Source organism: Phoenix dactylifera, chromosome 2 (genome assembly GCF_009389715.1).
Source record: "Phoenix dactylifera cultivar Barhee BC4 chromosome 2, palm_55x_up_171113_PBpolish2nd_filt_p, whole genome shotgun sequence".
NCBI classification, from domain to species: Eukaryota; Viridiplantae; Streptophyta; class Magnoliopsida; order Arecales; family Arecaceae; genus Phoenix; species Phoenix dactylifera.
In genome coordinates, this window is record NC_052393.1 from 19,222,068 (window position 1) to 19,246,605 (window position 24,538).

General features: G+C 37.1%; 1 protein-coding gene across 2 annotated transcripts; it reads left to right on the forward strand.

The window, feature by feature from the left end:
* Nucleotides 1–26: 26 nt before the first annotated feature.
* On the forward strand, nt 27–24,514 carry LOC103715477 (poly [ADP-ribose] polymerase 1-like). Of its 2 annotated transcripts, XM_039123609.1 has the most exons (20): nt 27–422; nt 3,607–3,656; nt 3,825–4,005; nt 6,756–6,942; nt 7,046–7,370; nt 8,023–8,218; nt 8,297–8,455; nt 8,765–8,825; nt 8,949–9,012; nt 9,121–9,378; nt 14,828–15,065; nt 15,161–15,273; nt 15,355–15,431; nt 15,589–15,752; nt 22,306–22,497; nt 22,596–22,704; nt 23,011–23,093; nt 23,320–23,457; nt 23,819–24,001; nt 24,183–24,514. In XM_039123609.1, exons 1-20 carry the CDS (start codon nt 279–281, stop codon nt 24,228–24,230), a joined length of 2,970 nt encoding a protein of 989 aa, XP_038979537.1. In that variant the 5' UTR covers nt 27–278; the 3' UTR covers nt 24,231–24,514. The 2 variants fall into 2 exon arrangements, with proteins under 2 accessions (XP_038979537.1, XP_038979538.1); XM_039123610.1 differs by lacking the exons at nt 27–422; nt 3,607–3,656; nt 3,825–4,005 and adding an exon at nt 4,046–6,639.
* The last annotated feature ends 24 nt before the right edge of the window (nt 24,515–24,538 follow it).

The following is a 24,538-nucleotide window of genomic DNA, read 5'->3' on the forward strand; positions in this document are numbered from 1 at the left end:
CTGCTCAGTTACCTAATTATCTTCTAGAATATTGATCGATCGACCATTTTCAATGGCCCATCTGATCTCCGGCAGTACCAACATGGCTTTGGCACATATCCGATGAGTGGTGCCGGCCAGCCCGTATCTCCGGCAAAAAAGCACCGTATACTGTCCGGCTTTAGCATGAATCTAGCTACATTTCTCCCTTCGGAAAGCCTCGCCGCTTCGCTCTCTCGTTCGCTTGCTCGCTCGCGGAGATACTCCTAGACCTCGGTCGGTCCTCAAATTCATCGGCAATGGCGACCCCGCCGAAGCCATGGAAGGCGGAGTACGCCAAGTCGGGGAGGTCTTCGTGCAAGTCCTGTAAGAACTCCATCGGCAAGGACCAGCTCCGTCTCGGCAAGATGGTTACCGCCACCCAGTTCGACGGCTTCATGCCCGTAAGACCCCCCCAAAAAAAATCGTCTTTTCTTATCTTCCTACATTGGGGTTCTTCGTAGGGTTTTCTCTACTATGTAGGCTATTTCTTGATGAGATGATTCATATCCTTAGCCATCGAGTTCTTCATTGTACGATTTTGGAGCAAATTTTGGATTTTTTCTTGGCTTATTTGTTTTCCTTTTTTGAAAGTTGTGTCTTTTCTTTGGTCGCCGTGCTTGCAGGCATTGTTTTACAGAACGAGGGACTTGGGTTCTTGATTCTTGCCATTTTGTCTGTTCTTGAAATTTGTGATCTTTTTATGCTGGTTTTGATCAATTGTTTGGGTTTTGTTGGAATTCTTCAGACAAAATCTTTTTTGTATGGTCGCCTTGATGTCATCTTTGTTGCAGATTGAAAAAAAAACATCTAGTTTGCTGTGGTCAATCTATTGGTTCTGGAACTAGTTTAGGCGTTTTCCTTATTTTGATAATTAGGGCTTTAGTTGGAGCTGCAAGTGGAATATCTCATGTCTTGGTAGTTGTTTAGGGTTCAATTAGTCTTTGCGAAGTATATCAGAAGGTCTTGGTTGCTTAGTGTGATAACAGGCCCTTCCTATGGTTGTATCCAGGGGTTATCTTTGTGGACTTAACGAGTACTCGAGGATTGCAAGTCTGGTGACGGAATATCAAAAATGCATGTGATTTCATAAACTTTCAGAACTTTGTCGTAGCTTTTAAAATATAGTTGACTTTGCGAGCTCCACTGCCACGATCACACTTGTGTAACAATACCATGACATGATTTTTTTAATAAAAATAAGAACATCAGTTCTTTTGAAAGGGCTTACTTGGCTTTTGCAAACTATAGCAGTTAATCCTATGACAACTATAAGAGTCCCACTTCAATTCAAAAAAATCAAGTTTTTTTTTAAATAATAAAACTCATCCAGATTTCATGCTAGAAATTTGGAACCAAACTCTGACCAAATTGTATAATATGCCTAAATTCTTCTTAGCATTCATATTTTTAAAAAACATTTGGAAAATAAGAGGCTTCGTTATGGAAAACTGCAATTATTTTTTCTTTTTCTGGGTCCTAGCAACTGACCTTGAAAAATATATCAGCTATTGCATTAGAAAGTCCAGCATGGTTGTTTTCTTAATACTATTCAAGTGGATTTTTATCTAGGAATAATAACTACATCAATGAATATCATGAAGTTCTGTGGAGATATGCACTCTAGGGACCAGTCTCTCATTTTTGTTGTTAGTTCTTCCCTTTGTTTTCTTCCCCTTTCCACGGCTTTATTTGGTATGCACAATAAAAGGATGGAAGCTGAGCTGGTAAAATAGGGTTCAAGGCCACAACCGTGGAGAGTCTGTCCAAGGAATGAAGCTAGTACACTCCTATGAAACCTAGGGAGATGGGTTTGGTTAAGGTAATTCCACACAAAGGTCTCCAAGTTGATTGAATGCAGCTTGCTTGATATTTTATCAGAGGGCCCAGGCTGCCATCATCTCACATATATGTGCATATAGCATACCCTAGAAATGATTAACATCATTTACAACCAAAATTGAAATATCCTTTCTCCTTCCAATTAGTGATAAATGGCCCGGTTTTATGTTCTGCCACTTTTGCTTTGCTGCCCTGTTCTTCTAAAGTAAGTAAAACTTTAGGCTAATTTAAGTAATGTTTCCTTCTTTTCCATTATCAAATCATTGATTATTATGATACACTGGAGCACTTCATTTGGTAGGTCTTACATGGTAGGTGAAGTAGATGAAAAGGTCTGACAATCTGAGAAACTATTGTTGTTGATCTATGATCCAACCTTGGCATTACCACTTCATATATTTCCTTTATTTAATCTGAAGCCATTTTTGTATTAGCAAAATCCTGGGCATGTTGACTATGTGAATCTAATACCAAATTGATGCAAGAGAACCCAATATTGCCCATACAAAGTGCAAGAATTTCTTGAATCCAAATATTAATTCAATCAAATTATATATTTATATATTTATATTTCAAATAGGGATTTCACCTTGATTCCATTTAGCTTGTCATTTCGTAATGTTCAATTTGTTGATGAAGCCTTTGACGAACAAATGCTTTGACATCTCAGCAAGGAATTCTTAATAAACCTCATTCAATTTGCATGGTAGTTAAGGCATGCAAGAATTAGTAGAAAAGTTCTGCTGCCAGCAATTAAGTAGTAAATTGAATTAATATTTAAGGATAGATGTTATTCTTTCCCTCCTATCTTTCCCTCATGCAAGAAGTGTAATTTGAGGCATATGGTGCCTGTACCAAAGTTTTAGGTGCACCTTTAACTTAGTTTCTGGCTATCAATTTGTCGTGTGGCGCTGTGGGAGTGAATGTCTCGATATTTGTAATTGATGCCATAGATCCTTTAAAGTCATATGCATAATTGAACTAATCTTTTATATTCATTTTGTGAGTTGTTAATCTTTAAAATAAATATAAACTCATATGTCAAAGTAATTTGCTAAATTAAATATTCTAATGCTGTTTTTGTTATCACATTTTGACAATCATTTATATTTCGTTAAAAAAATACACGCACTTAAATGGTAGAATATAACAGTTTGGATTGTTATCTAATTATTTAGAATTATTTAGAACTGCTGTCTTTTCTTTTTTAGTTTTTATGGGGTGTCCATGCATGCATGTTATTCTCAAGTCTAGATACACGAAGTTCTTGTTCCCATTCCTTGTTCCCATACTGTGGCTTATTTCCCATTTCGTAATTGTTATTTGAGCTTATTCTACCCTATCTTTTCATATTTTAGTGGTGCACATAGTCATCAAATTTCTTGCAAGGTTCTTTAATGTTATCATTGCAAATTATGAAATTCTTCATTCATGCAATTTTCATTTATGACAGGTGAGCCAGCATAGAGTTATAAACAATCTGTTGCCTTAATTTTTGTTCTCTATGTTCTGTTTTCTCCAGATGTCGTTTAACTCTACCTGCACCTGCAAGTATCTCCACTTTGCATCACCTTTTCACCTTTTACTTCTTCCCCTGCTACCATTGTTGGTTAAGAATTCTGAATTCAAGTCACACTATCTTCTGTTGTATATGTGTATTGATATGTGTGTCTAATTTCTTGTTATTTTACTACCATCTGAAGATCTAATATTTCTTTTTTCTCCTTGTTTTTTTCGGGGATTCAGATGTGGAATCATGCTGGGTGCATCTTCAAGAAAGGAAACCAGATTAAATTGTATGTGTGAAATAATCAGTCATAGTAATAATATTGAGATCTTGTCCAGTAGTTGAATTGCTTTCGAGATTTCCTCACTACATTTCATTTGTTAGATTAATTGCAGAAGTCTTGTTATAGTCTACTTATTACCTGAGAATTGACCCTGGTGTCTAACATTGATACCAGTGTTGATGACATTGAAGGCCTAGACTTGCTTCGTTGGGAGGATCAACAGAAGATAAGGAAGTACATAGAGGGTGGATCCGTGAGTACAACTGCTGTTAGTAATGATGAGTGTGCCGTTGAAGTTTCTCAAACTTCTCGTGCTGCTTGTAGGCGTTGCAACCAGAAAATTATGAAAGGAATGGTTGGTAATTTTATATGAGCTTTTCATTCTACTTTAGGATGTCACAGATTGCATGTTGCTTATGGGAAGCAACTGTTTCTAGGGCTAAATTAACCCCATTTGTCAGTCACTCTTGAAGGTTTTTGCATGTAGCTGTGTAGTGTTCTGCAAAGAAACGTAATTTTAGTAGCTATGGGATGCCGTCAGGGAAAAAAATGATGTTTGGCAAAATAATTAACAAAATTCTTCTCGAAAACTTTAAAATGTGAACCGAGCTTTTAAAGTATTGCTCCTACAATATGAACCTACAGTGCTGGAGTTGTTTTTATAGGTAAAAATGCAAACATTCCTGATATTATCTTATTTGGGTGCCTTTAATGTTGTGAAAGTCATATATTGCTTATTGATATTGATATCCAGCATGGGATGATATCCTCATATATTTGCTTTTATTTGCATACCCCTTTTTAAATTATTATTTGGGCTGGAGTGCTGGAATTGATAAGAAGACAAGCATATATGAGAGATAGTTGGGGTGTTAATAATGATCTGAGCAGTTGAATAATATTTCTGATGGTAGTAATTTTATTGATAAAGGGTGATCACTCATCAGTTCATCCCATCAGTGTGTTAATAAACTTTAAATCTTTTAGAGGATAAGGGTGAGATTGTTCGAACTCTGATGCACGCTAGAAAATATACGAATTTCTGAGAAATAGTACAAACAGCTTTCTGTTTTTAAGTCTTTATTTCAAATTTTTTGCCTTGCTAATTGAAAAATGATAAAGAGCCACATTTAAAAAAAAAAAAGAATATATAAGCAGTTTCTGTTGAACTTCATGTTGGCCTTTACCTTCCAAGTTGACATTGCACCACAGATTGCAGAATATCTTTTCCAGAGTTGAGCTAGAAGCAATATGGATATTTGACGTTGACCCAGCCACTAGTGTAATATAATACTAACATCAACTAGAATACAAGCTCTACATATATTGCTCGAGCAGTTGGCTGACATGTTGTTTCGAAATTTGGTTGTTTTTCATGCATCTTGCTTCTTGTTTAATCAGTTTATGCTGTTATGGCTTATAAAATTGCTGAACTCTTCATTACATGTTATTATTCATCACCAGTCTAGATGAGCATGCAAACATCTTGCTAAAAATGTTTCTATATAATAGGCTAATATTAATATCCTGTGCGCAAACTATTCTCAGACTTGCTTCTATGAGCTAGTGAGACGATTTTAGATATATTGTGGCAGTTGATATATTAAAGACAGATTATCATTTGAGGGTTCTGTAGGTTTCATTCTTCATCCATATCATAGTACTCATTACATAAATTCTGTTTGGTATTGTAGCTTCCTCTTTTTCGTGAGGTAAAACATCCATATTTCTGGTTTTTATATATAGGCATTGGCAATTTGCATAATTCCTGTACCCATTAAGAGGCACCTAAAATAGGAACAATGCTGCTAGGGACTTAATCTTTACCAACCATCTAAACATTAGGATATGAGTGGCATAATCTCTTCCTAAAGAGCACATGAGTTTAATTCTCAGGAAGGTCTAGAGATGACTTTTGACTTGACGAAATCAATGCAGAACCAAAATCAAGCAATGGTTCCAAAACACTTACTTCAAAACTTATAAATCAGAATATACTTGATCAGGAATGTGGTTTTCTGCTGTTCAGCCTTGAGCTTTTTGGTAGGACTATCTTATGCTTCACATCTATCACTTGCATTACCTGAAGCCCTTTGTCTATAACAATCTCCGCATATATTCTGATGCTGAAGACACCTTTAATTAGTTTAAATTCTTAAATTAATTTCACTTTTGTATGAGATGTACGATTTACAATCATTTGGTCATTAGCAGTTCTTTCACATTGTGAGGTAGGTTGATCTCCAACTTCTGGCAAAAAATAAGTTGACAATATTAACCTGTTATCAACCCAAGTTTGAGGGTCAACCAGCAGGAGGTAAATCAAAGGGGAAAAAACTTAAGAGATAGGAGACGGACATTCATATTTAATGCAGTCATACAATGCGAGAAGGAAAGGCAAAGAAAATGTAAGTGGTCAAGAAGATATTGTAAGAGATAGGTTTACTCAGTCATATTTGACTTGTGCCTTTCTTCCCCTTTCCAATCATTTGTAACTTGAATAATTTGGTTTGAATCAATATGCTTTTGTCCCTAGATCATATTACGCCAAAAATAGGAAAAAGCTTGTCCACACGAAGGTAGAATAAAACAAGCTCAGGTCTTCAATAAAAAAAGGAAGAGATCAGTCATTAATTGCATGCATTATGTCTCCTCAAAGTTCAATACTGGGTTTCACATCAATTTTTTGTAAGTGATTCTCTGTAATAAAAAAATTTACAGAGCCACAATTTTTTTTTAAAAAAAGTTTAACATTTTTTGGTGATTCATTTTAGTTTTAAATGTCTTTTGACTGGCAACACAGAATAGCCAGTGGATAAGTTTTTGGTGTTCTCTCTACCTATCATTTATGATGTTTCCAAATAGTATTATATATCTTTAAGATGCTTATCTTCATTTATTTCATATGTTACTGTATCTTGCTCTTTTGTTCTTTAAACAGATATAAATTGAGACATTTGAAGCCACTCCTAGTGCCATAACCGTATCGGTAGCCATAAGCCTCAAGCCTCATCCTCAATTATCAAGTCACTTTTAATTTCACTTTTTACTGCAGTTCATGGATCCTAGAATGCTTTGATCTGACTTTGCTACTTTTTATGTTAGGTTCGTTGCTCCACCAAGCCCGAGGGACAAGGTGCTAGGGGCCTTGCCTGGCACCATGTTAATTGTTTTATAGAGATGTCTCCATCCACCATTATAGAGAAAATTTCTGGGTGGGATAGCCTTTCACCCGAAGACAAGGTGACAGTTACTGCACTTGTTAAAAAGGATAAATCTAACAACAATACAGGTATTAATGTGAATTCAATTTTGATGAGGTTCTTTCAGATTTTGGATGGTATCATTTATTGTAACCATCGTCATGTCTTTCTGACTTTTTATTCCTCTTTTAGTTTCAAATGCTATAGAACAAGAACAACAAGCTTCAAAAGGCACTAAGCGCAAAAAAGTTGGGAGTGAAGATCAACACTTTAAAGTTCCCAAATCTGATGAAAATGATTCAGCAGGTGGGGCATTGAGTAAGCAAAATCCTGCTGAATCTGGTAATACTTATTCTAGCTCCATTGAGTCCGAAAAAAAGCTGGAAGAGCAAAGTAAAGCATTGTGGGATATAAAAGACAAGCTTAAGAAGCATGTGACAACTGGAGAGCTACGGGAGATGCTGGAAGCTAATGGACAGGATTCAGCAGGATCAGAATATGATCTACGAGATCATTGGTAATTTTTTTAAAAATTTTGTTATGGTGTTTAGTATCTTCATGATGCCATTAATTGGACATGATAATTACCATGATATTGATTATTATTTCTGTGACTAAAAAACCTGATTAATCTTATTTCATTTAGACACAAAAGATGGAGCAGCTCGGAGTACTGCAATGAAAGTGATTTGGAGTTGTGATCTTAATATTCATGTTTAGTTGACTAGTACTAGCATGTCCAAGGCACATGATAGCTTCAAGAGTTAGGAGAATCATAGTAATCTCTCTAATAATATTACTTGTCGTGACTAGTACTGGGCATTTAATGTAGTCCTGGTACATGCTTGTGAATTCACCATGGAGAAGGAATTGTTGCTGGTTAGTTCAAAGATCAGTTACCATAGTGGCATTTACCTCCAAATTGATATATAATATACTCTACATTACGAAGCTTGGCCTAACCATAAAGCTCTATGAGGTTTTCTGCTGATTAATGCACACATCATATTCTGGTTTCTGGTATGTTGCCATCTTGTTTGTTTATCTGACTGCAATTTTGTGATCTGATGCATTACTGTTAGAAACTGGACTTTCTGTTTAAATTCTTACCTTAAGAGTATTTACTGCTGAGTGCTGACAAACAGCAATATTTCCATTTTCTTGTTTAGTGCTGATGGGATGCTCTTTGGAGCTTTGGGTAAGTGCCCTATCTGTTCTGGTTCCCTGCATTACTCTGGAGGCCAGTATCGTTGCCATGGCTATGTTTCAGCATGGAGTAGGTGTTCTTACTCCACAACTGATCCTGTACGCCTAAAGGAAAAATGGAAAATCCCAGAAGAAACAAGTAATCAGTATCTTCTAAAGGTACATGAAATGTAATGTTTATCAAAGCCTATGCAAAGGGTTCTATCAGTTGCTAATTCAATCCATGATATGCTGCAGTGGTTCGAGTCTCAAAAGGCGAACAAACCTAACCGAGTTCTTCCTCCTCCATCTTCCAATAAATCTTCTTGTAGTACTGGTATGCAGTCGCATCCATCAAATGATGACAAATTGGAGAGTTTGAAAGTTGCTATAGCTCGAGCACCTCGAAAAGCCATCGTAGGTTGTCTCCCTAAAATTTCTTGTTTTACACATTTGTGCTCAATGTGATGGTTGTCTTTGAAAAAGTGAGAATGTTTTATATTATTTCTTTCTTCTCTATTATTTAAGATCGTGCCTCTTCTGGACTTGGCCATGTAATGACAGAAAGCTAGATGATGCGAAGGTTGCGATATCTGGTTCTACCATGTTTTCTATGTTTAGAATTTCTGTAATTCTTTTTTGTTGTACTACTATATTTTTTCCATTTAGAGTTGCAAGGAGATTTACATATTGGAAGTTTACTTACATTTTTAGTGATTAAACTAGGAGGATTGGAAGCACAAATTTGAGGAGGCAGGGGGGAAAATTCATGCCAAGATTAAGAAGGGTATATCTCCGCATTCCAAATTGGGTTGCAGTATAGTCTCTTTCTTGCTTTTTGTTGTTCATATTCATGCAAATCATGTTGTACAATTGATATCATCTCACTGGATGTTTTTGCTGCGTACAGATACTAATTGTTTGGTTTTGATTGGAGAGATGGATGACAATGATTCTGAAATCAGAAAAGCCAGGTTAGTTGCACCTCTGGGTGCATCTGATATTTGTTGGTTCTTCATTTGTTCTGTGAACCATACTACAACTTTGAAGTTTTGCCTAAGGTATATAGACCAATTTGGCAGGAGAATGAAAATACCCATTGTGAGGGAGGATTACTTGCACGAGTGTATTAGAAAGCAGAAGAAGATTCCTTTCGATTTATATAAAGTTGAGGCGGCCTCTGAAACTTCTAGAAGTGGTATGGTCACTGTAAAAGTGAAGGGGTGCAGTGCTGTACATGAGGCCTCTGGTTTGCAGGACTCTGGCCACATTCTTGAGGATGGAAACAGCATCTATAATACGACCTTAAATATGTCGGACCTTTCAACTGGCATTAACAGGTAAAATTTCCATATTAGGAGATCACCTGGATTTCTATTGTTAACATGCAAGTCACATGAAATTTACTAATTCTAAGGGAAAGGAGAATATGCATCATTAGCATGCCTTGATGTTAATGAGCTAGCATTGATTTTGTTTGTTCATAATGGAATGACTGTTTGTTGCTTCCATTCTCTAGTGGAGCAATTGCTCGATATATGCACAATATGTATAACACAATATAGTAATCATATGATCTTCATACTGATGAACATACCACAACATAATTATCAATATTTGTGTGCAACAAAAAAGTTTTCGTGGAGAAAGGAAAGATGGTTATTCATGCAGGACATCATGAGAAGGTTGACCAACAAAGTGGATTAAAATTGTTTACACAAAGCAGTCTAGTGAGAAAATGATGGTCGCATGCCTATGATGGCTGGAGTTTTGCTTATCTAACAGTATTCTGGTTGTCACATTGCAGGGTGTCAAATGTGGCAACAATTATTGTTACCAGTTGGCATGTCCCAGTGCCAAATTATCTTAGGAGCATAGGCCAAGGTGAATTGCTATGCATTACTAGATAAATGTGCATGCTTCTTAAGCTTCCAAGCGATAAGATAGTCCCTCTGAAAAAGATGACGATCAAGAGAAGACTAGTGTCTTATTAGTGAAAGTGAGAATGTGGAAAAATATTAACATGGTGCTAGTTCCATGAAAATTCGAGAGAATGCATCATGCTGCAGAGTGTTTCGTGGGATAACAAAATAGTTTAGCTTGTGTAGACTGTAGATATACTTGCTTGTCAATTCATTGGCATGAACATGTGAAAAGCATAGCTAGTCACTATTACCTTAAGTGTCAAATGAAGCTATATAGGCATGGTGAGAATTCCAAACATTAAATAAGCAATGGAAATGAAATCAATTATCCATATTACAATGAAAAGCAGATTCCTTTGAACATATAGCCTCCAGAGGAGCAAGAAAATGATGAAGAGAGTTGCTATATCATTTCAGATTTTTTGAAGTGCTTTCTGAAGAGGGTTATACCTCCCATAGTCATAATGTTGTCTGCATAAGCAATGAAGGCAACATCCTAGGTGGTGGAATGGATGAAAATATCATAACTATACTTGGTGCTCAAGAAACCTTGTTGCTTGAATTACTTTTGCCAGATTTCATAAGCTAGTTAGAGAGGAGCATTTAAGTTATAAATGTCCTAATGAAGACTATAAAACTTATAAGGGGATGAGCACTAGCCTACTTTCGGAGCATTTAGGAACTTATTAATGTGTTGGAGTGAGGAGAGATGTGCTTGAGAAAAAAGGAACCAAGAATGTGTTGAAAAGGTGTATAAGATAGAGTCAGTTTATTATTAGATACAACTTCCCATTTTGTGCCCTTCTTTCCACTATAAATGAACTTCATTGTTAAAAATTACTAGGTACATGATATATGTGTTTGTAAACTAACATGCATTGGGAATGTCAGAAATAGGTGTTGCAACTAGAATGAAAGTCTAAAGCAAGGCTCGCCAAACTGTACCAAAGGTTGTATTGGTTGGCGACCAGTTTGGTACGGTATGGGTTCATATTGTGCCATTTCGGGGCATAATACTGAAATAGGGAGAGAGAGAAGGGGACACGAGGAGAGGGAGAAGGAGGGGGAGGGAGGGAGAGGGAGGAGAGAAAGGGGCGCTGCTAGAGTGGGAGGAGAGGGAGAACCTCCCCCTGGAGCTCTTTGAGGCTTCGACCACCAACTGTGATGTGGTCGGGAGAGAGGGGGGGATGCCGAGGAGGGGGGAGCGGGAGCATCTCCACTTGGAGCCCTTTGAGGCTTTGACCACCATCTAGATGCGGTTGAGAGAGAGGACCTACCTTCTCTGCGGTGGCCGGTGTGGAAAGAGAAAGAGTGGTGGAGCTAAGATTTCGTCTTTGAGAGTGTTCAATAAAGGTTGGGATGGGGGGGGGGGGGCAAGCGAGAGGTTATAATGGCCAAACTGATCCAACTGGCTAAACCATTCTAGGTCGGCATCGGTTCGGTTCAGTACGAGCCGAACCACCCGATTTGAATAGGTTCGGCACTAAAGCTTATGCAATGCCCTAAGCATAGGATTTGCTTTACAATATTGTATACCCGCCAAGCTTGAATAGTGGGTACTATTGAAATGAAGACCCTAACAATCGCTAGACAAAATGATATCATGTTGTTAGGAATATTAAAATCCTTATGATTTAATTATTGGCACCACTTGTGAAGCCTCCTATGTGATTTGTTGTGTGAAATCATTTCTTGGTTGCTATTTTTTTTTAGTCGTGCACCTTGCTAGTGAATAATGCACAGGTTCTATTTTTTTGGTACATCATCATCTTTAAGAAAATTAACTATTAAGTTTAACTGCTAAGATTCCTACTCAATCTCATTTTGATCATATTATACTTGTACAAAATTGCCATTTGCGAGTGCTTTCCCAGAATGGGTTATTTATTTCTCCAATTGGCTTGCCGTTAGTGGGGTTGGCAATTGGTTTTGCTGGGTTGGGTTTGGGTCAAGTCAATGCCCCATATCAAGTCTGTACGGGTCTGATGCAATCTGAACCCGACCTAATTTGCCAGCAAGTTAGGAATGTCTAACATGACATGGATCTATCTAAACATCCTATACCTCATTTGCTGACCAATTTAAGGGTAAGTCTAACTTTGTTTTTTTTAAAATTTTATACTATATAGGCAATCAAAGGTTTAGGGCTTTAGGCTATTCATTTTGGGCATTTTTGAGATTCTAAATTGCACGTTAGATGACACATGGAAGGGAAAAAGAAGAGGAAAGGCCTTTAATTTGATGATGGAACCCAAAGCATAAGCTCAGCCCTCACACTCTTACTATCAAAGAACTCCGCTTGCTAGATCTCGATGGTCAGCAGTGCCTTGACAACATTATCCCTTGCCTTTTTACTGGTCCCTGCCCTAGTATCAACATCCGCTAGATCCATTAAAGTTCGCCTTTGAGAGAAGAGGTGGGGGGGGGGGGCAGCATCAGTATCCACCAGAGCTATCATCCATCCTTGAGAAAAGAGGATGTGGACTGGGGAATTGAAAGGGCGGTGGAGGTGGGGGAGGAGATGGGATAAGGGAGAAGATAATGGAGAGGAGATGGAACCAAGACGAGGAGAGAATGACCAGGCAGTAGGATAGTACTGGTTGATGTTGGTTGGGAAGTTAAGACAGGAAATATAAGTGGGATTATAGTTTTGTTTTAGGTTTCCACTAAAATATAACACACACACACATATACATATTAGAGCAAGGTTCATGGTTTCAGTATCGGACTCCGTTCCAGTACCATCCGATTACAATGTCGGTATGTGGGACGGTACGAGATGGCGAGGTGTACAGAGTATCAGTACGGTATGAGATTGCGTATCGGTTCGGTACTCTCCATACGATTTGTACCATTACAGTACGGTACTTTCGGTACGGTATTGATCGATATAGCAAATCTTGTATCAAAGTATTGTATAGAATATGTCAAAGGGTTTTGACTTATTGAATTAGAACCTTTTGATCAAACCCAACTTGACCCACTAACAAATCAGGTTTACTTGACACGTAACCAAACTGTGTACCTAGTTGTTTGGGTTAAATGGGTGGTTAGGTCTGGGTTGGTTTGGATAAACAGTTCCACCCTCACCTACCATGCATATTTGACTGATTGAACTGGTTGCACCTGAATATTATTGGATTAAACAATTTTACCATCCATTTCATAGCAGAAGAAAAATATCATAATTCTTTTTCTCTTGATTTTGGTGCTTCCATTTAAGTGCTTGATTTGATTTCTTTTTCCATTTTTGGTGTTCTTGGGTATGAATTCCATCTTCATTATTTTCAGCACAATTCAAATCTCATTGTTGTAGTATCAGATCCTTCTTGTTCATACTTGGAAGATGTCTCTAGTATTGCATGCTTTCTTTAAAATATATATGTGCTATTTGGATGATAACCAAGTTCTAAAAGTTGGAATTTTGAAAATTGTACTATTGGTTGTTCTTGGTGCACCTAGTCAACCATTCCCATTTTTTCAGTTTTGTTTAAAACTGTGTATGTCACTTCATTCACATTGGATGGGGGTGACAATGCTTAGGCTATTTAACCTGTTTAACTTGTTCCAATTTGTTCTAGGTCGGGTTGGGTTACTTGTTTAATAAAATGGTCAGGTTTGGGTCTGGATTTTTGACTCGTTTAATAAATAGGTTGGGTTCAGTTGATAGATTTTTGTGTTATTCTATATCTGATCTGATCGATATCTGATCCGACCTAACCCAATTGCCACCCCTAATATTGGACTACCTTTTTTTTTTGGCTTAATTTGGTTTTTGGCTGCACTCCTGTATTTTGTGGATTTATTGTTTCTGTTGGAGTTGAGGTTTTCCCCAGCACTTTGGCACATTAGTCACCCTTAACTATCTTTCCCTTGAGCCATTTTCAATTTACAAGGTGAATCTAGAAGATTCTATTATGGGCTACTAATTTCTAAGATACCTATGGAAATAATTGATTGCCTATTCCCTAAACTTGTCAAATAGGCCATATCCAGTCAGAGATGCATAATCTTTGTGCCTTCCGGTTATATTTTCATCACAAAGAAGAGAACGAGCGAGTGCTAAAGAAGAATATTTTGTATCGTGCTTGTTAAGAACCCCAAACCAAGGTTAGCAGAACTGTCCCAAACCGGACGGTTCCGGTCGTACCGAGCCGTCCCAGCGGCGGACTGGGAACGGTTTCGGCAACGGGAGAGGGAGAAGGAGAAGGAAAGGTAGGAAAAGAGAGAGCGAGCGGGAGAGGAAGCTCTTTCGGGCTCCGCAGCCGGCAAGCAATTTGCCGAATTCACTTAAAAATTGCGAAATAAAAAAAAAGGGCCGGGCCCAGTGAAGCCTTCCTCCGCCTCCTGCCTGGGTTGCCGGTCTCCCTCCTTCTCTCCTCCTCTCTCTCTCTTTTCCTCTCTCCCGTTCACCCTCTCCCCCGCCTCCTCTACTGTGTCGGTACAGGCCCGCACGGCGAGGGCCTGTACCGTCCTGTGTCGCCGGGTAACCAGTTTGGGGCCTGATACTGGCACAACAGACCATGCCCCAAACTATCCAAGCTTTTTATGAGTATTGATTTGGCTTTGAATCTACTATCTTCCAACACTCGTATAGAGTTGTATCTTTATTCATAGTAATTTGCATGAATGCGCTTATCGCAGTGGTGTTGTCATATGATCCAAGTCTTCCAAGATGTTCACATCTGTTTTAAGTTTGGTTGTGGCAGAATGCTCATCTAGATGAATTAATTCATAAATTTTGGTGTGAGACTATATGTCTTTGGTTCATATCAATCCATACAAGTAATGCTTTCTTACAACTGTCATACTAACCCTTCTATATTCTTTTCGATGAACCTGACTATCTTTTCTATACTTGAAGTTATTATATCCTTCAGATCATCCAAGAGGATAAAGGATCAGCTTGTTATGTATTCCGGAAGTGGGGCCGTGTTGGCAATGATAAAATTGGGGGGACCAAATTGGAAGAGATGTCAAGTTCTGATGCAATTCAGGAATTCAAGCGTTTATTTCTTGAGAAGACAGGAAATCCTTGGGAAGCATGGGAACAGAAGAAGAACTTTGAGAAGCAACCAGGCAGATTTTTTCCACTAGATATTGTATGTGTGGATTTCACACAATTGTTTCAATTTGCACACAAGCTTTCATAGATTTCTGATTTTTAAGAGTCGTCTATGAATTTGTGGTTTTGTAGGATTATGGTGTCAAGCAAGTACCAAAGAAGAAAGATTCTGCCAATACAAAGAGCCTTCTTGCTCCTCAATTAATAGAATTGATGATGATGCTTTTTGATGTTGAAACTTACAGGTTATCACTTACTGCTCCTTCGCATTTTGGATTTTTTCCCTTTGTTGAAAGATGCCTAAAGGGTTACATATGCCTTTTCAGGGCTGCTATGTTGGAATTTGAGATTAACATGTCCGAAATGCCACTCGGAAAGCTAAGTAAAATGAATATCCAGAAGGGTATAAATTGAATCCTATGTGTTCTTGTCCAAGATGCGATACTACATTGTTGTGGCAATCTCATATCCATTCCAGCATGATGTTATAATGCAGATTGGTAAATGCTTCACTGTGTATTTAGCTATTTATTATAAAAGTTTTTGTTATTGTCTTGCAGGTTTTGAAGCATTAACAGAGATACAAAATTTATTAAATAATAATGCTAGACATGATCCAGTTGTTAAAGAGAGCTTGATTGTTGATGCCAGCAATCGCTTTTTTACCCTTATTCCTTCAATCCATCCTCATGTGATAAGAGATGAAGATGATTTTAAGGCAAAGGCAAGTACTTATGTGCTGCCATATGCATTGATTTTTTTTCTTTTGTTTTCATTCTTTTAACACGTGCAATTTTTAGATCATGTACCTCAGCCAATTGAAATCAACTTTCTATTCTGTCATATATCTAGCTATGACTTTGTGGCATGACAGCAGTTCACATGGTGCAATTGCTGTTTCTCCTGAATTTCTCTCTTTATCACTGGTTCTGTGTGCTGTTCTCTGCTATCCATCTCATCTTTGTTTAGCATAGTGTCTTTGTTAAAAAGCTCTTAACATAAATATGTTGGGTCAAATTTTCTTAATCTAAAGGATGAGCTTTAATGGCAAAATAGTGCTCTTTCATATATACAACATGTACATGTAAGTATGTTTTATTTGCAGAATGCACCACGATTAGAAGAAAGGAAGCTTATCATTATATTTCATGTCATTCTGAAGAACAGAAATTAATAAATACTTACAAAGGCTTTGTATTTGAAGTAGGAAACTCTACTGAAGCTTCCAAAGCTATGTTCTTCCTGTGTAACTAGAACAATCCAAAATTGGAGTCGGTTTTGGGAATTTGGCTGGTGCTAACCTTTGATAAAGTGTTGCATGATGTACTCATGGTAGTCGCATAGCACCATGCAAGACAATACCCTTTGGTACAAGCTACATGCTCAAGCAACACGTTAGAGCTTATATAATAAATCAGAGTGTGGCAGTTTGCATCAGTCCATGCTGATTCATACTCCTCACACACTAGCAAGGATCATATGGACCTGCATAGGGTGATATACATATTATGGATTTGTGCACATTTAAATTGCTGGTCTCATGACACTGATTGGCACATGTTTTGTTTTTTCAATTTTTTGAAAGAATTTTCTCAATATCATGTTTGGTTTTGACAAATTTTAAGAAGATGTGGAAGTGTTATGATATTTTGTATTAACTAAAATTGGAGAAGAAGATTTTTTTTTTTTTTGTAAACATAAGGATGGCTATCAGTCTATATATCAATAACATTTATATTTTCATGTGTTAAGTTGTCATTAAAGAGTTAAATAATATATTCCAGCCCTAAAAGAAAGTGAATTCGTAAGAAATTGATCTTTTGCTTGTTTAGCAAGTACAACCAAATTTGATACATTAAATGAACTCAAACATTGCTTTATTACTTCAAATTGATAATTATTTTTGTTGATTTTTTTTAAATTCTTTTTCCAATATTGACTTGATTGTATAGTTATTTTCATCAAGAATGTTGAAACTGGAGCTGAAACTACTCAAACTAAAACCATTTGGCCTGGCTGAAACCGGAAGCAAAAGCAAGCTTCCAACACTTATTTGGAAATTTGGATACTAGATACTTTGCATGGCCTGTGTATATGGGATTCTAAACTGGGGGAAAAAAGTAATAAAACTGATCTTTGCCATTTAAATGCTTTAAAGTTGTCTAAGCAAAAAATGGTACATGAAGCCTATCCTCTTAATTTTGATGGGCAAACTTTCCATTTTATTAGCCAACAGGTTCTCTTGATCAAATTTACATGCTATGTGGTCTGCTTTCTTTAACTGATGGACAATGCATTTGCTTGAATCCAAGGTTCACCGTACCGGTACCGGACTCCGTACCGTTGCCACACTAGCATAGTGTCAGTACGGAACAGTACGATATTGTGGCATACCGAGGGTCGATATGCCACCCATACTAGTATCGGTACCAAACCGGTACGGTATGGTATGTCCGGTATCGTCCGGTACGGTACGGTACAACATACTATACTTGAATCGATGAGCCATATTTTGCCGGACCTCTAATGGGTGAATACCTAATGGTAGAGTTCAGACCAATTGACTTGCCTTTTAGATTGATATACAATCCCCTAATACAGTCATTAAATTGGCCATCTCCATCAATGGATGAGCCAGATATGTGTATGCCTTTTTCAATTGATGGGACTAACACTGATCTGGATGGCCAGCAGGCCCCAACCAAGTGGATAGTTTGGATAAGGTATGGGTTGGTTGTTGAGCTCCAACTCATCTAATGGTCCTATGGTTGTCATCATCAATTGGATTGGCCAGACTCAACCTGGCTTCACCATTATGAATGTTCAACTCTTACTTTGCTTTTTGGATCGAACAATGGTGTGCTCAATTGTACTAGACCTGATGACTATGAATTATGATAAACTCTGCTGGTCTGACCTCAGAAGTTGATAGCTTATTTTCACAATAACTCCCATCAGGGTATAAATTGTCATACATGTCAGTTAGGTGATATTTGACGGCCCACAGATAATAGGGGCAACTACCCCTCTCCAAATCAGGCGAGGAAGGTTGTTTCTACCTTCCCAAAATATCCAGCAGGCCTCCCACCCTATTTTTGGTCAAAAAGGTTCATAAAGAACCATATGGGTACCAAGCAATTCCCAAAATGCTACTAAGCACTGCTTGTAAAAATATGCACATCATAATATGTTCAAAGAACGGATTCAAGGAAACCTTAGAATTCTCTCCCCCTCATAATTCTTCAAGAATAGATGTTAGAATTGATGGTCTATATCAATGAATGGAATCCATTGAGAATTCCTTCTCAAAGGAGTATGGTCTATATTAATGAATGGAATCCATTGAGAATTTCTTCTCAAAGGAGCCTTAAGCTTTATTTAGATAGAAGCACCAGTCTCAATCTGTCAAGGAGGGTCTTTGGCGCTGCTTTTAATATGAACCTATTCTCTAGCAGAGAATTCTAGGAGCCTTGGTCTCTGTTTATCTAAAACAGTTGGTCTTATTTCATGCAATGGAAGGTCTTCCTGTCAAATGGGAATTTCACTGCTAGTGGAAAGTGTCCTGGATTGATTTCACTGATATGATGTCACTGGCCCTGCCTTCAGATAAGGACTCATACTGATGGTAAAGGCCTTCATGTAAGAGTCTTTGTGACTCCATACTGGATGAGGTTACTGGTCTCAACAATGCGAGGAATGGCCTAAGGCCCTGCCTTTAAATCAAAAACTCCATCTTAGCGGAGATTTTGCTGACAAGGACTCTTTGGCTCAATATTTGTGAGATCATAGATCTGTGTATTGAAAAACATTTGCCATTGCCTTCACTTCAAAATCCCTACAGTAGGCATTTTGATGTTAAAGAGCCTTTGGCTTTATATAAAAGAGATCACTTATCTCAATATTATGGAGGTAGGTTACTACCATGCCTTGAAATTCAAAGTCCCACCGTTAGTGGGTGTTTGGTATTGAAAGAGCTTTTGGTTCCTACATAAATGAGGTTAAATCTTAATAGCAGCAGATAAGGCCTCTAGCCTTGCCATTATTCCAAAACCCCACCGCTAAATGGAGATTATGGAACAAAAGATCTTTCGACTTTATGTTGGATGAGATCATTGATCTTGCTGAAATCATGGAAAGATCTTCTGCTTTGCATCTAAATTAGTACTTCAGTGTGTGTAAAACTTCTGATGCAGAAAAAAACATTGACTCCTATAAAGAGAAAATCTTTGATTTCAGCAAAGAGGGCTGCTAGCCCTGGTTTTGATCCTATCAAGGGAACTGTTTCCTGTGATCCCATTCTGATTTACATTCTGTAAGCACCGAATTCTGTCTGGAATATAATCTAAAACTGAAGGACAAATGAAGCGTGTATATGGTTGGTATACACTATAAACTACATTGCAGATTAATATGGATTTTTCCTGAAGTATTATAGATATGTTAAATTCCCAGAAATTTAATGGTGGTGAATGGTGCTTTGACTTCATTTTATGGTCATTCAAAATCACTTGAAATCATGACAAATTACAGTTGGAAGACAGATGCATATTTAAAATTGATTCAACAACTTAACCTCTTCAACATGGCCTTGGTACATTGTCAGGGCAGCAAATGATGTTTCCTGAATGAAATTGATTGGAATGATCATAGTCTTTATCCCCAGTTATCTGACCAATCAAATTGTGAATGATCCTTCTGTGAAGGGCGAAAAAATGAGGGTTAGTTTCCTGGATTCCTAAAAGTGAGGAATTTTCACATCCTGAAACTCTAAAAAATTTGATTTTTCAAAACACTTCAATGCTGGAAATCCTATAAACAATGGACCTAATTGGAATGGAACTTTGAAGTTTCATGTCGTGAAAATCTCACGAAACAGAAATTCGATCAAGAAAGTTGTTATTTACATTGTTTTGGTCAAATAGAACTCCAAAATTGAAGAATTCCACATTTTAAAATTCTGATTTGAAAGAGCTCAAATTTAGAATGTTTATTTCAATCTTCATAAAATAAAATTCATGTATTAAAATTTTTTTCTCATTTGGAAACCAAAATTTCTTGCATTGGATTGTTTTCATTATGTAGAAAACTCACAAGGAAGAAGAGTTTCAGTTCACGGAACTTTGCTTTCTGAAGATTTGTTTAATCTATAGCGAATTATCTGCAATGAATTACTCGTTCAAAGAGTTCAACTCATAGATCTTGTAAGTCTTGAATTTTAGAGTTAGTGAATCTCTACTTGGTGAGCTTCAGTTTATGAGACTCAACTAAACAGAAGTCTACTATTAAAAATAATTCTTATACCTAAACATAGTTATAATTTCAATATTTAACATGAAGTTCCCAAAATCTGAGTTGCAATCTTTGTAGCCAGAATCTTCTATCTAGTGTAATGCACCCACTTCAGAATCTTCTTGAAATCTCGAATCTGCACCTACTTTCTAACCTCTTTCTTACTAAAGGTGTTCTGAGATATCTGCTTAGCAAAACCTGCTCCCACATCTACGCCCCCAACCTGCTCCCGCTTCTGGCAACTGAGCTTTCATTATGTGAATTTCAGATTAGAAGTTTCAGCCCTTGTGAGACCCCTCTATCTTGAGTTCCAAAATATGAAACTAAAGTGCTATTTAAGTTCCAAAGTTTTTGCACATGTAACTCTAATTAAGGTTTTGACGTCTGAAACTTTCAATTTGAAGCTTCAACCCTTACAAAACTCCCCTTTTTATTAAAAAAAAAAAATAATATCATAAAAATCTTTATATTAAGAATTTCAAGTTTATGAAGCCCCACATGCCAATCAGTCAGAGTATCAGCACATAAAATCTTGAAAATCAGAGTCAACCCATAAAACTTTATATATGTTTTTCAGATTAGCTGAAACTGAATATAATGAGTTTTGACTTTCCATTTGTGAAACTCAGGTTGAAACTGGTGAAACTCAGGCTGAAACTCTATTTTCAGTTGGAATGTCGGCATATGAAATGTTTGGTGGTGGCCTTGTCCCTATATTTATTTTTTCCCCCTCAAAACAAAGACATATAAAATGTTTGACATCTGAGTTTCTAATATGGCAAACTTTTTATAATGAGTCTCTATTCATGACAGTCTATAACAAGCTTCCATTAATGAAACTCCAATGAGACTGAATCTTTATTTTAACCTTGAGAGTTGAATGCTTGAAATTTGTGAAGTCTGAGTTCCATACACAATATATTGGGTTTTTGACTAATGAAACCCAAATTGGTTAAACTTGTTAGTTTAGTCTTAGGATATTAGTTGAGGAAAACACATGTTTAATAAATTCTTTGAACTTCTCATGTCTTATTTTCTTCAAGTTCAAATTGGCCCTCTTGTCAGTAAACTGGGCAATATAGAATTATACAACCATCTTTCTGTAGCTCATCTTTGATGTACATCAATGCCGATTTTCTTTGATAATGTAAAACGGGATATGCCCTTTTAATTGTACGGCATGAAATTAATCCTCCAATGACATTACATATAATAATTCGTGATGTGTGTATCAGTCTTCTTCTTAACACTCATGAGATATCTTGATTGGATATAGTGAACAATAGACTCGAGTTTATTGAAGTCCATACCTACACAAATTAATATGCCCTCTCCCATAGAAAGAATGTGATGGCACTGTGTCAAAATCCATATTTTATAATATGGCTACCTCAGGAAATTTCTATTTGTTTTTAGGGGCAGACTTCTGTTAAGCTATATCAATAGAAATTACACAATTAATTGAGTGAAAAGATGATGCTGGCTGATGATCTAAGCTATTTAGGGGGCTTTAAATCTCAAACATAGCATGTCTCTTTCAATTGACTGGATAATTGCCATCATAGAAAACCATGAACAGTTCACATATAAAGATGATGAACCTTTGGTTACACGGGTGCCTGGCAATACTGGTATATCCTGGTTTTGCGTGCATCTTCTTGTGTAAAATATGGTCTTTAAACTTGATTTATATTGTATGTCGTGATTAATATTGACACATGCAATTCTTTTTCTACTGGTCACTGTTCTCAACTTATTTTGTTAATTATGTTAACCATCAACTGAAATGGGGATCCTATAATGAGGTTGTTGAGATGATAATGATGAGAGTTGCTCATCAGTGTTGTCCAGTTCATCAATGTTTCTGAAATAGTTGTCCTTCATATGAAATTAAGTAGTTTCTTTATTTCTATGTAATGCATCACTAAGTAAACTAAGTAGATTCTTGTTATCATATAAAGTGAAGCTTTATGCTTGTCCAATTTCAGGTGAAGATGCTTGAAGCTCTTCAAGACATAGAAATTGCTTCTAGACTAGTTGGTTTTGACAGTGGAAATGATGAATCTCTTGATGTGAAGTACAAGAAGCTCCGGTGTGATATTACTCCATTGCCTCATGATAGTGAAAATTACAAGTTGGTTGAAAAATATCTCCTTAATACTCATGCTCCCACACACAAGGTGTGATGCATGTTGCCTTCTTATAGTTTTGAAAAATTGTTGCTTTGCCATCTTTATACCTTTCGCTTGTGTAATTTGTATTTTCATCTGATTCCTAGGAGTGGTCACTTGAACTAGAAGAAGTATTTGCACTTGAGAGGGAAGGAGAATATGATAAATATACACCATACACAGATAAACTCCAGAATAAGATGCTTCTGTGGCATGGTATGTTATGATGGTTAAACTTCAAATTTATGCTCTAAGTCTTGTAAATGGTGAAGGTGGGTATTTTTATTAGGCAAGTTCTTGTATTATAGTTTGATTTTGTGGAAAAGGTGTAGAATAGCACCTATACTACTTTTTTTTCTCCAATTTTGATATGTTATGCATGGCATTTTGAAGACAATGTGATTTGGGGCAGCCAAATGTCAAGGATTGGGGAAAGTTATTCTAGTTTTGTTGGTTTCAACGAGAATTATCCAAGGGCATTTATGTGCTAGACAACAAGCTTAAATATTTATTTGATGGCAGGTTCACGGTTGACAAATTTTGTGGGTATCCTCAACCAAGGACTGCGAATAGCACCTCCAGAAGCTCCAGCAACGGGTTACATGGTCTCTCTCTATCTCTTATCTCTGTCTCTCTTTCTGTGCGCTTGCACAAGCATGCATGCATTTTATGTCTGTGAGCGGGGCGCATGCATGCTTGTGCAAATACTGGTGCATGCATGCATGAGTGCATAAATTTTGTTCTATTCATCATGTTTGTATATGATTTGGGTATGCGGACAGTTTATTGCAAAGGAATTTACTTTTGTGTTTCTCATGTTATGGTTTATAGTTTGGCAAAGGGGTTTACTTTGCTGATCTTGCTAGTAAGAGTGCACAATATTGCTATGTGGACAAAAAGAATCCCGTAGGTCTGATGCTTCTCAGTGAGGTTGCTTTGGGAGAGATTTATGAGCTCAAGAAAGCCACGGTGAGTGTCTGACCCTTGCTGAGGTAGCTTGAATTCATTCATTACTTGTATGTCATCTATGATTCGTAGACAATGAGAATAGTGTCAACCTAATTCAGTTAACAACTTTTTTCATGATTGTTGTATCAGTAATAGGCCTCTTATTTGCATAATTTGGTAGCTGTTGTTCATGTTTTTAGTATCAATCATAGTTTTCACTATTTGGAAGCGTTCGTTCATACCAGTAGTTGGCCATTCAACTTTGTGTTCCAAGATGCCGTCATTTGCTGCTTAAAATTGTTAGAAAAAAAACTTAAAATCTTCACTGCAGCATTTGTAAGCGTTAGTCTGATTATATGGAGCACATTTTTTTGTACCAAAGTATATGGAGAAGGCCCCAAAAGGAAAGCACTCAACCAAAGGACTTGGCAAGACTGTTCCTCTGGAGTCAGAATTTGTAAAGTGGCGGGACCAAGTGGTCGTGCCTTGTGGAAAGCCCGTTCCATCATCTATTCGAGCATCAGAGCTAATGTACAATGAGTACATTGTTTATGATACAGCTCAGGTTGGTGGTGAATGCTCTTCTCTCTCGTCTGTGCATACACCCTTTAGCCCTGACATCCTAGAGAAACATTCATTTAGGAAGCCACGTTCTAAATTCAGGTTGTCTTGCTGATAAATTGAATTGTTTTCCCTCATCTCTGTACATCTTATTTCAGTTTGTGCATTTGTGTGTGTGTGGACAGGTCAAGTTGCAGTTCTTGTTGAAAGTGAGGTTTCATCACAAGAGGTGAAAGGTTGTTGTTTTGCAGATGATATTTTTGAGGATGCTTGGAGGATTCCAGTGATCAGCAGGGTAGAAGAGGTGAATGCGCTTTTTGAGTTGGTGCTTCTTAGGCAGTTACAAGCATCAAGGTTTTTGCTATAACTAACTATTTTTGGATTCCCCAAAGTTCTTTTTTCAGTAAATGCAGACTATTCCTGTAAATGTGTAATTCAAAGTTTATGTTCTATCAATCTAATGGGCTAGCTTGTCTTCTTTGTACCAGAAAAGAAGAAGGGATAACTTTTCTTCAAAGTTAGTTGTCTTGCGGATAGTTTT

Excerpts from the sequence above, each read along its gene's own strand:
- LOC103715477 (XM_039123609.1), top strand. The coding sequence starts at position 279 with ATGGCGACCCCGCCGAAGCCATGGAAGGCGGAGTACGCCAAGTCGGGG. Across the intron at positions 8,219-8,296 it reads GTAATCAGTATCTTCTAAAG|TGGTTCGAGTCTCAAAAGGC; the intron begins GTACATGAAATG and ends GATATGCTGCAG. Across the intron at positions 15,066-15,160 it reads GATTTTTTCCACTAGATATT|GATTATGGTGTCAAGCAAGT; the intron begins GTATGTGTGGAT and ends GTGGTTTTGTAG.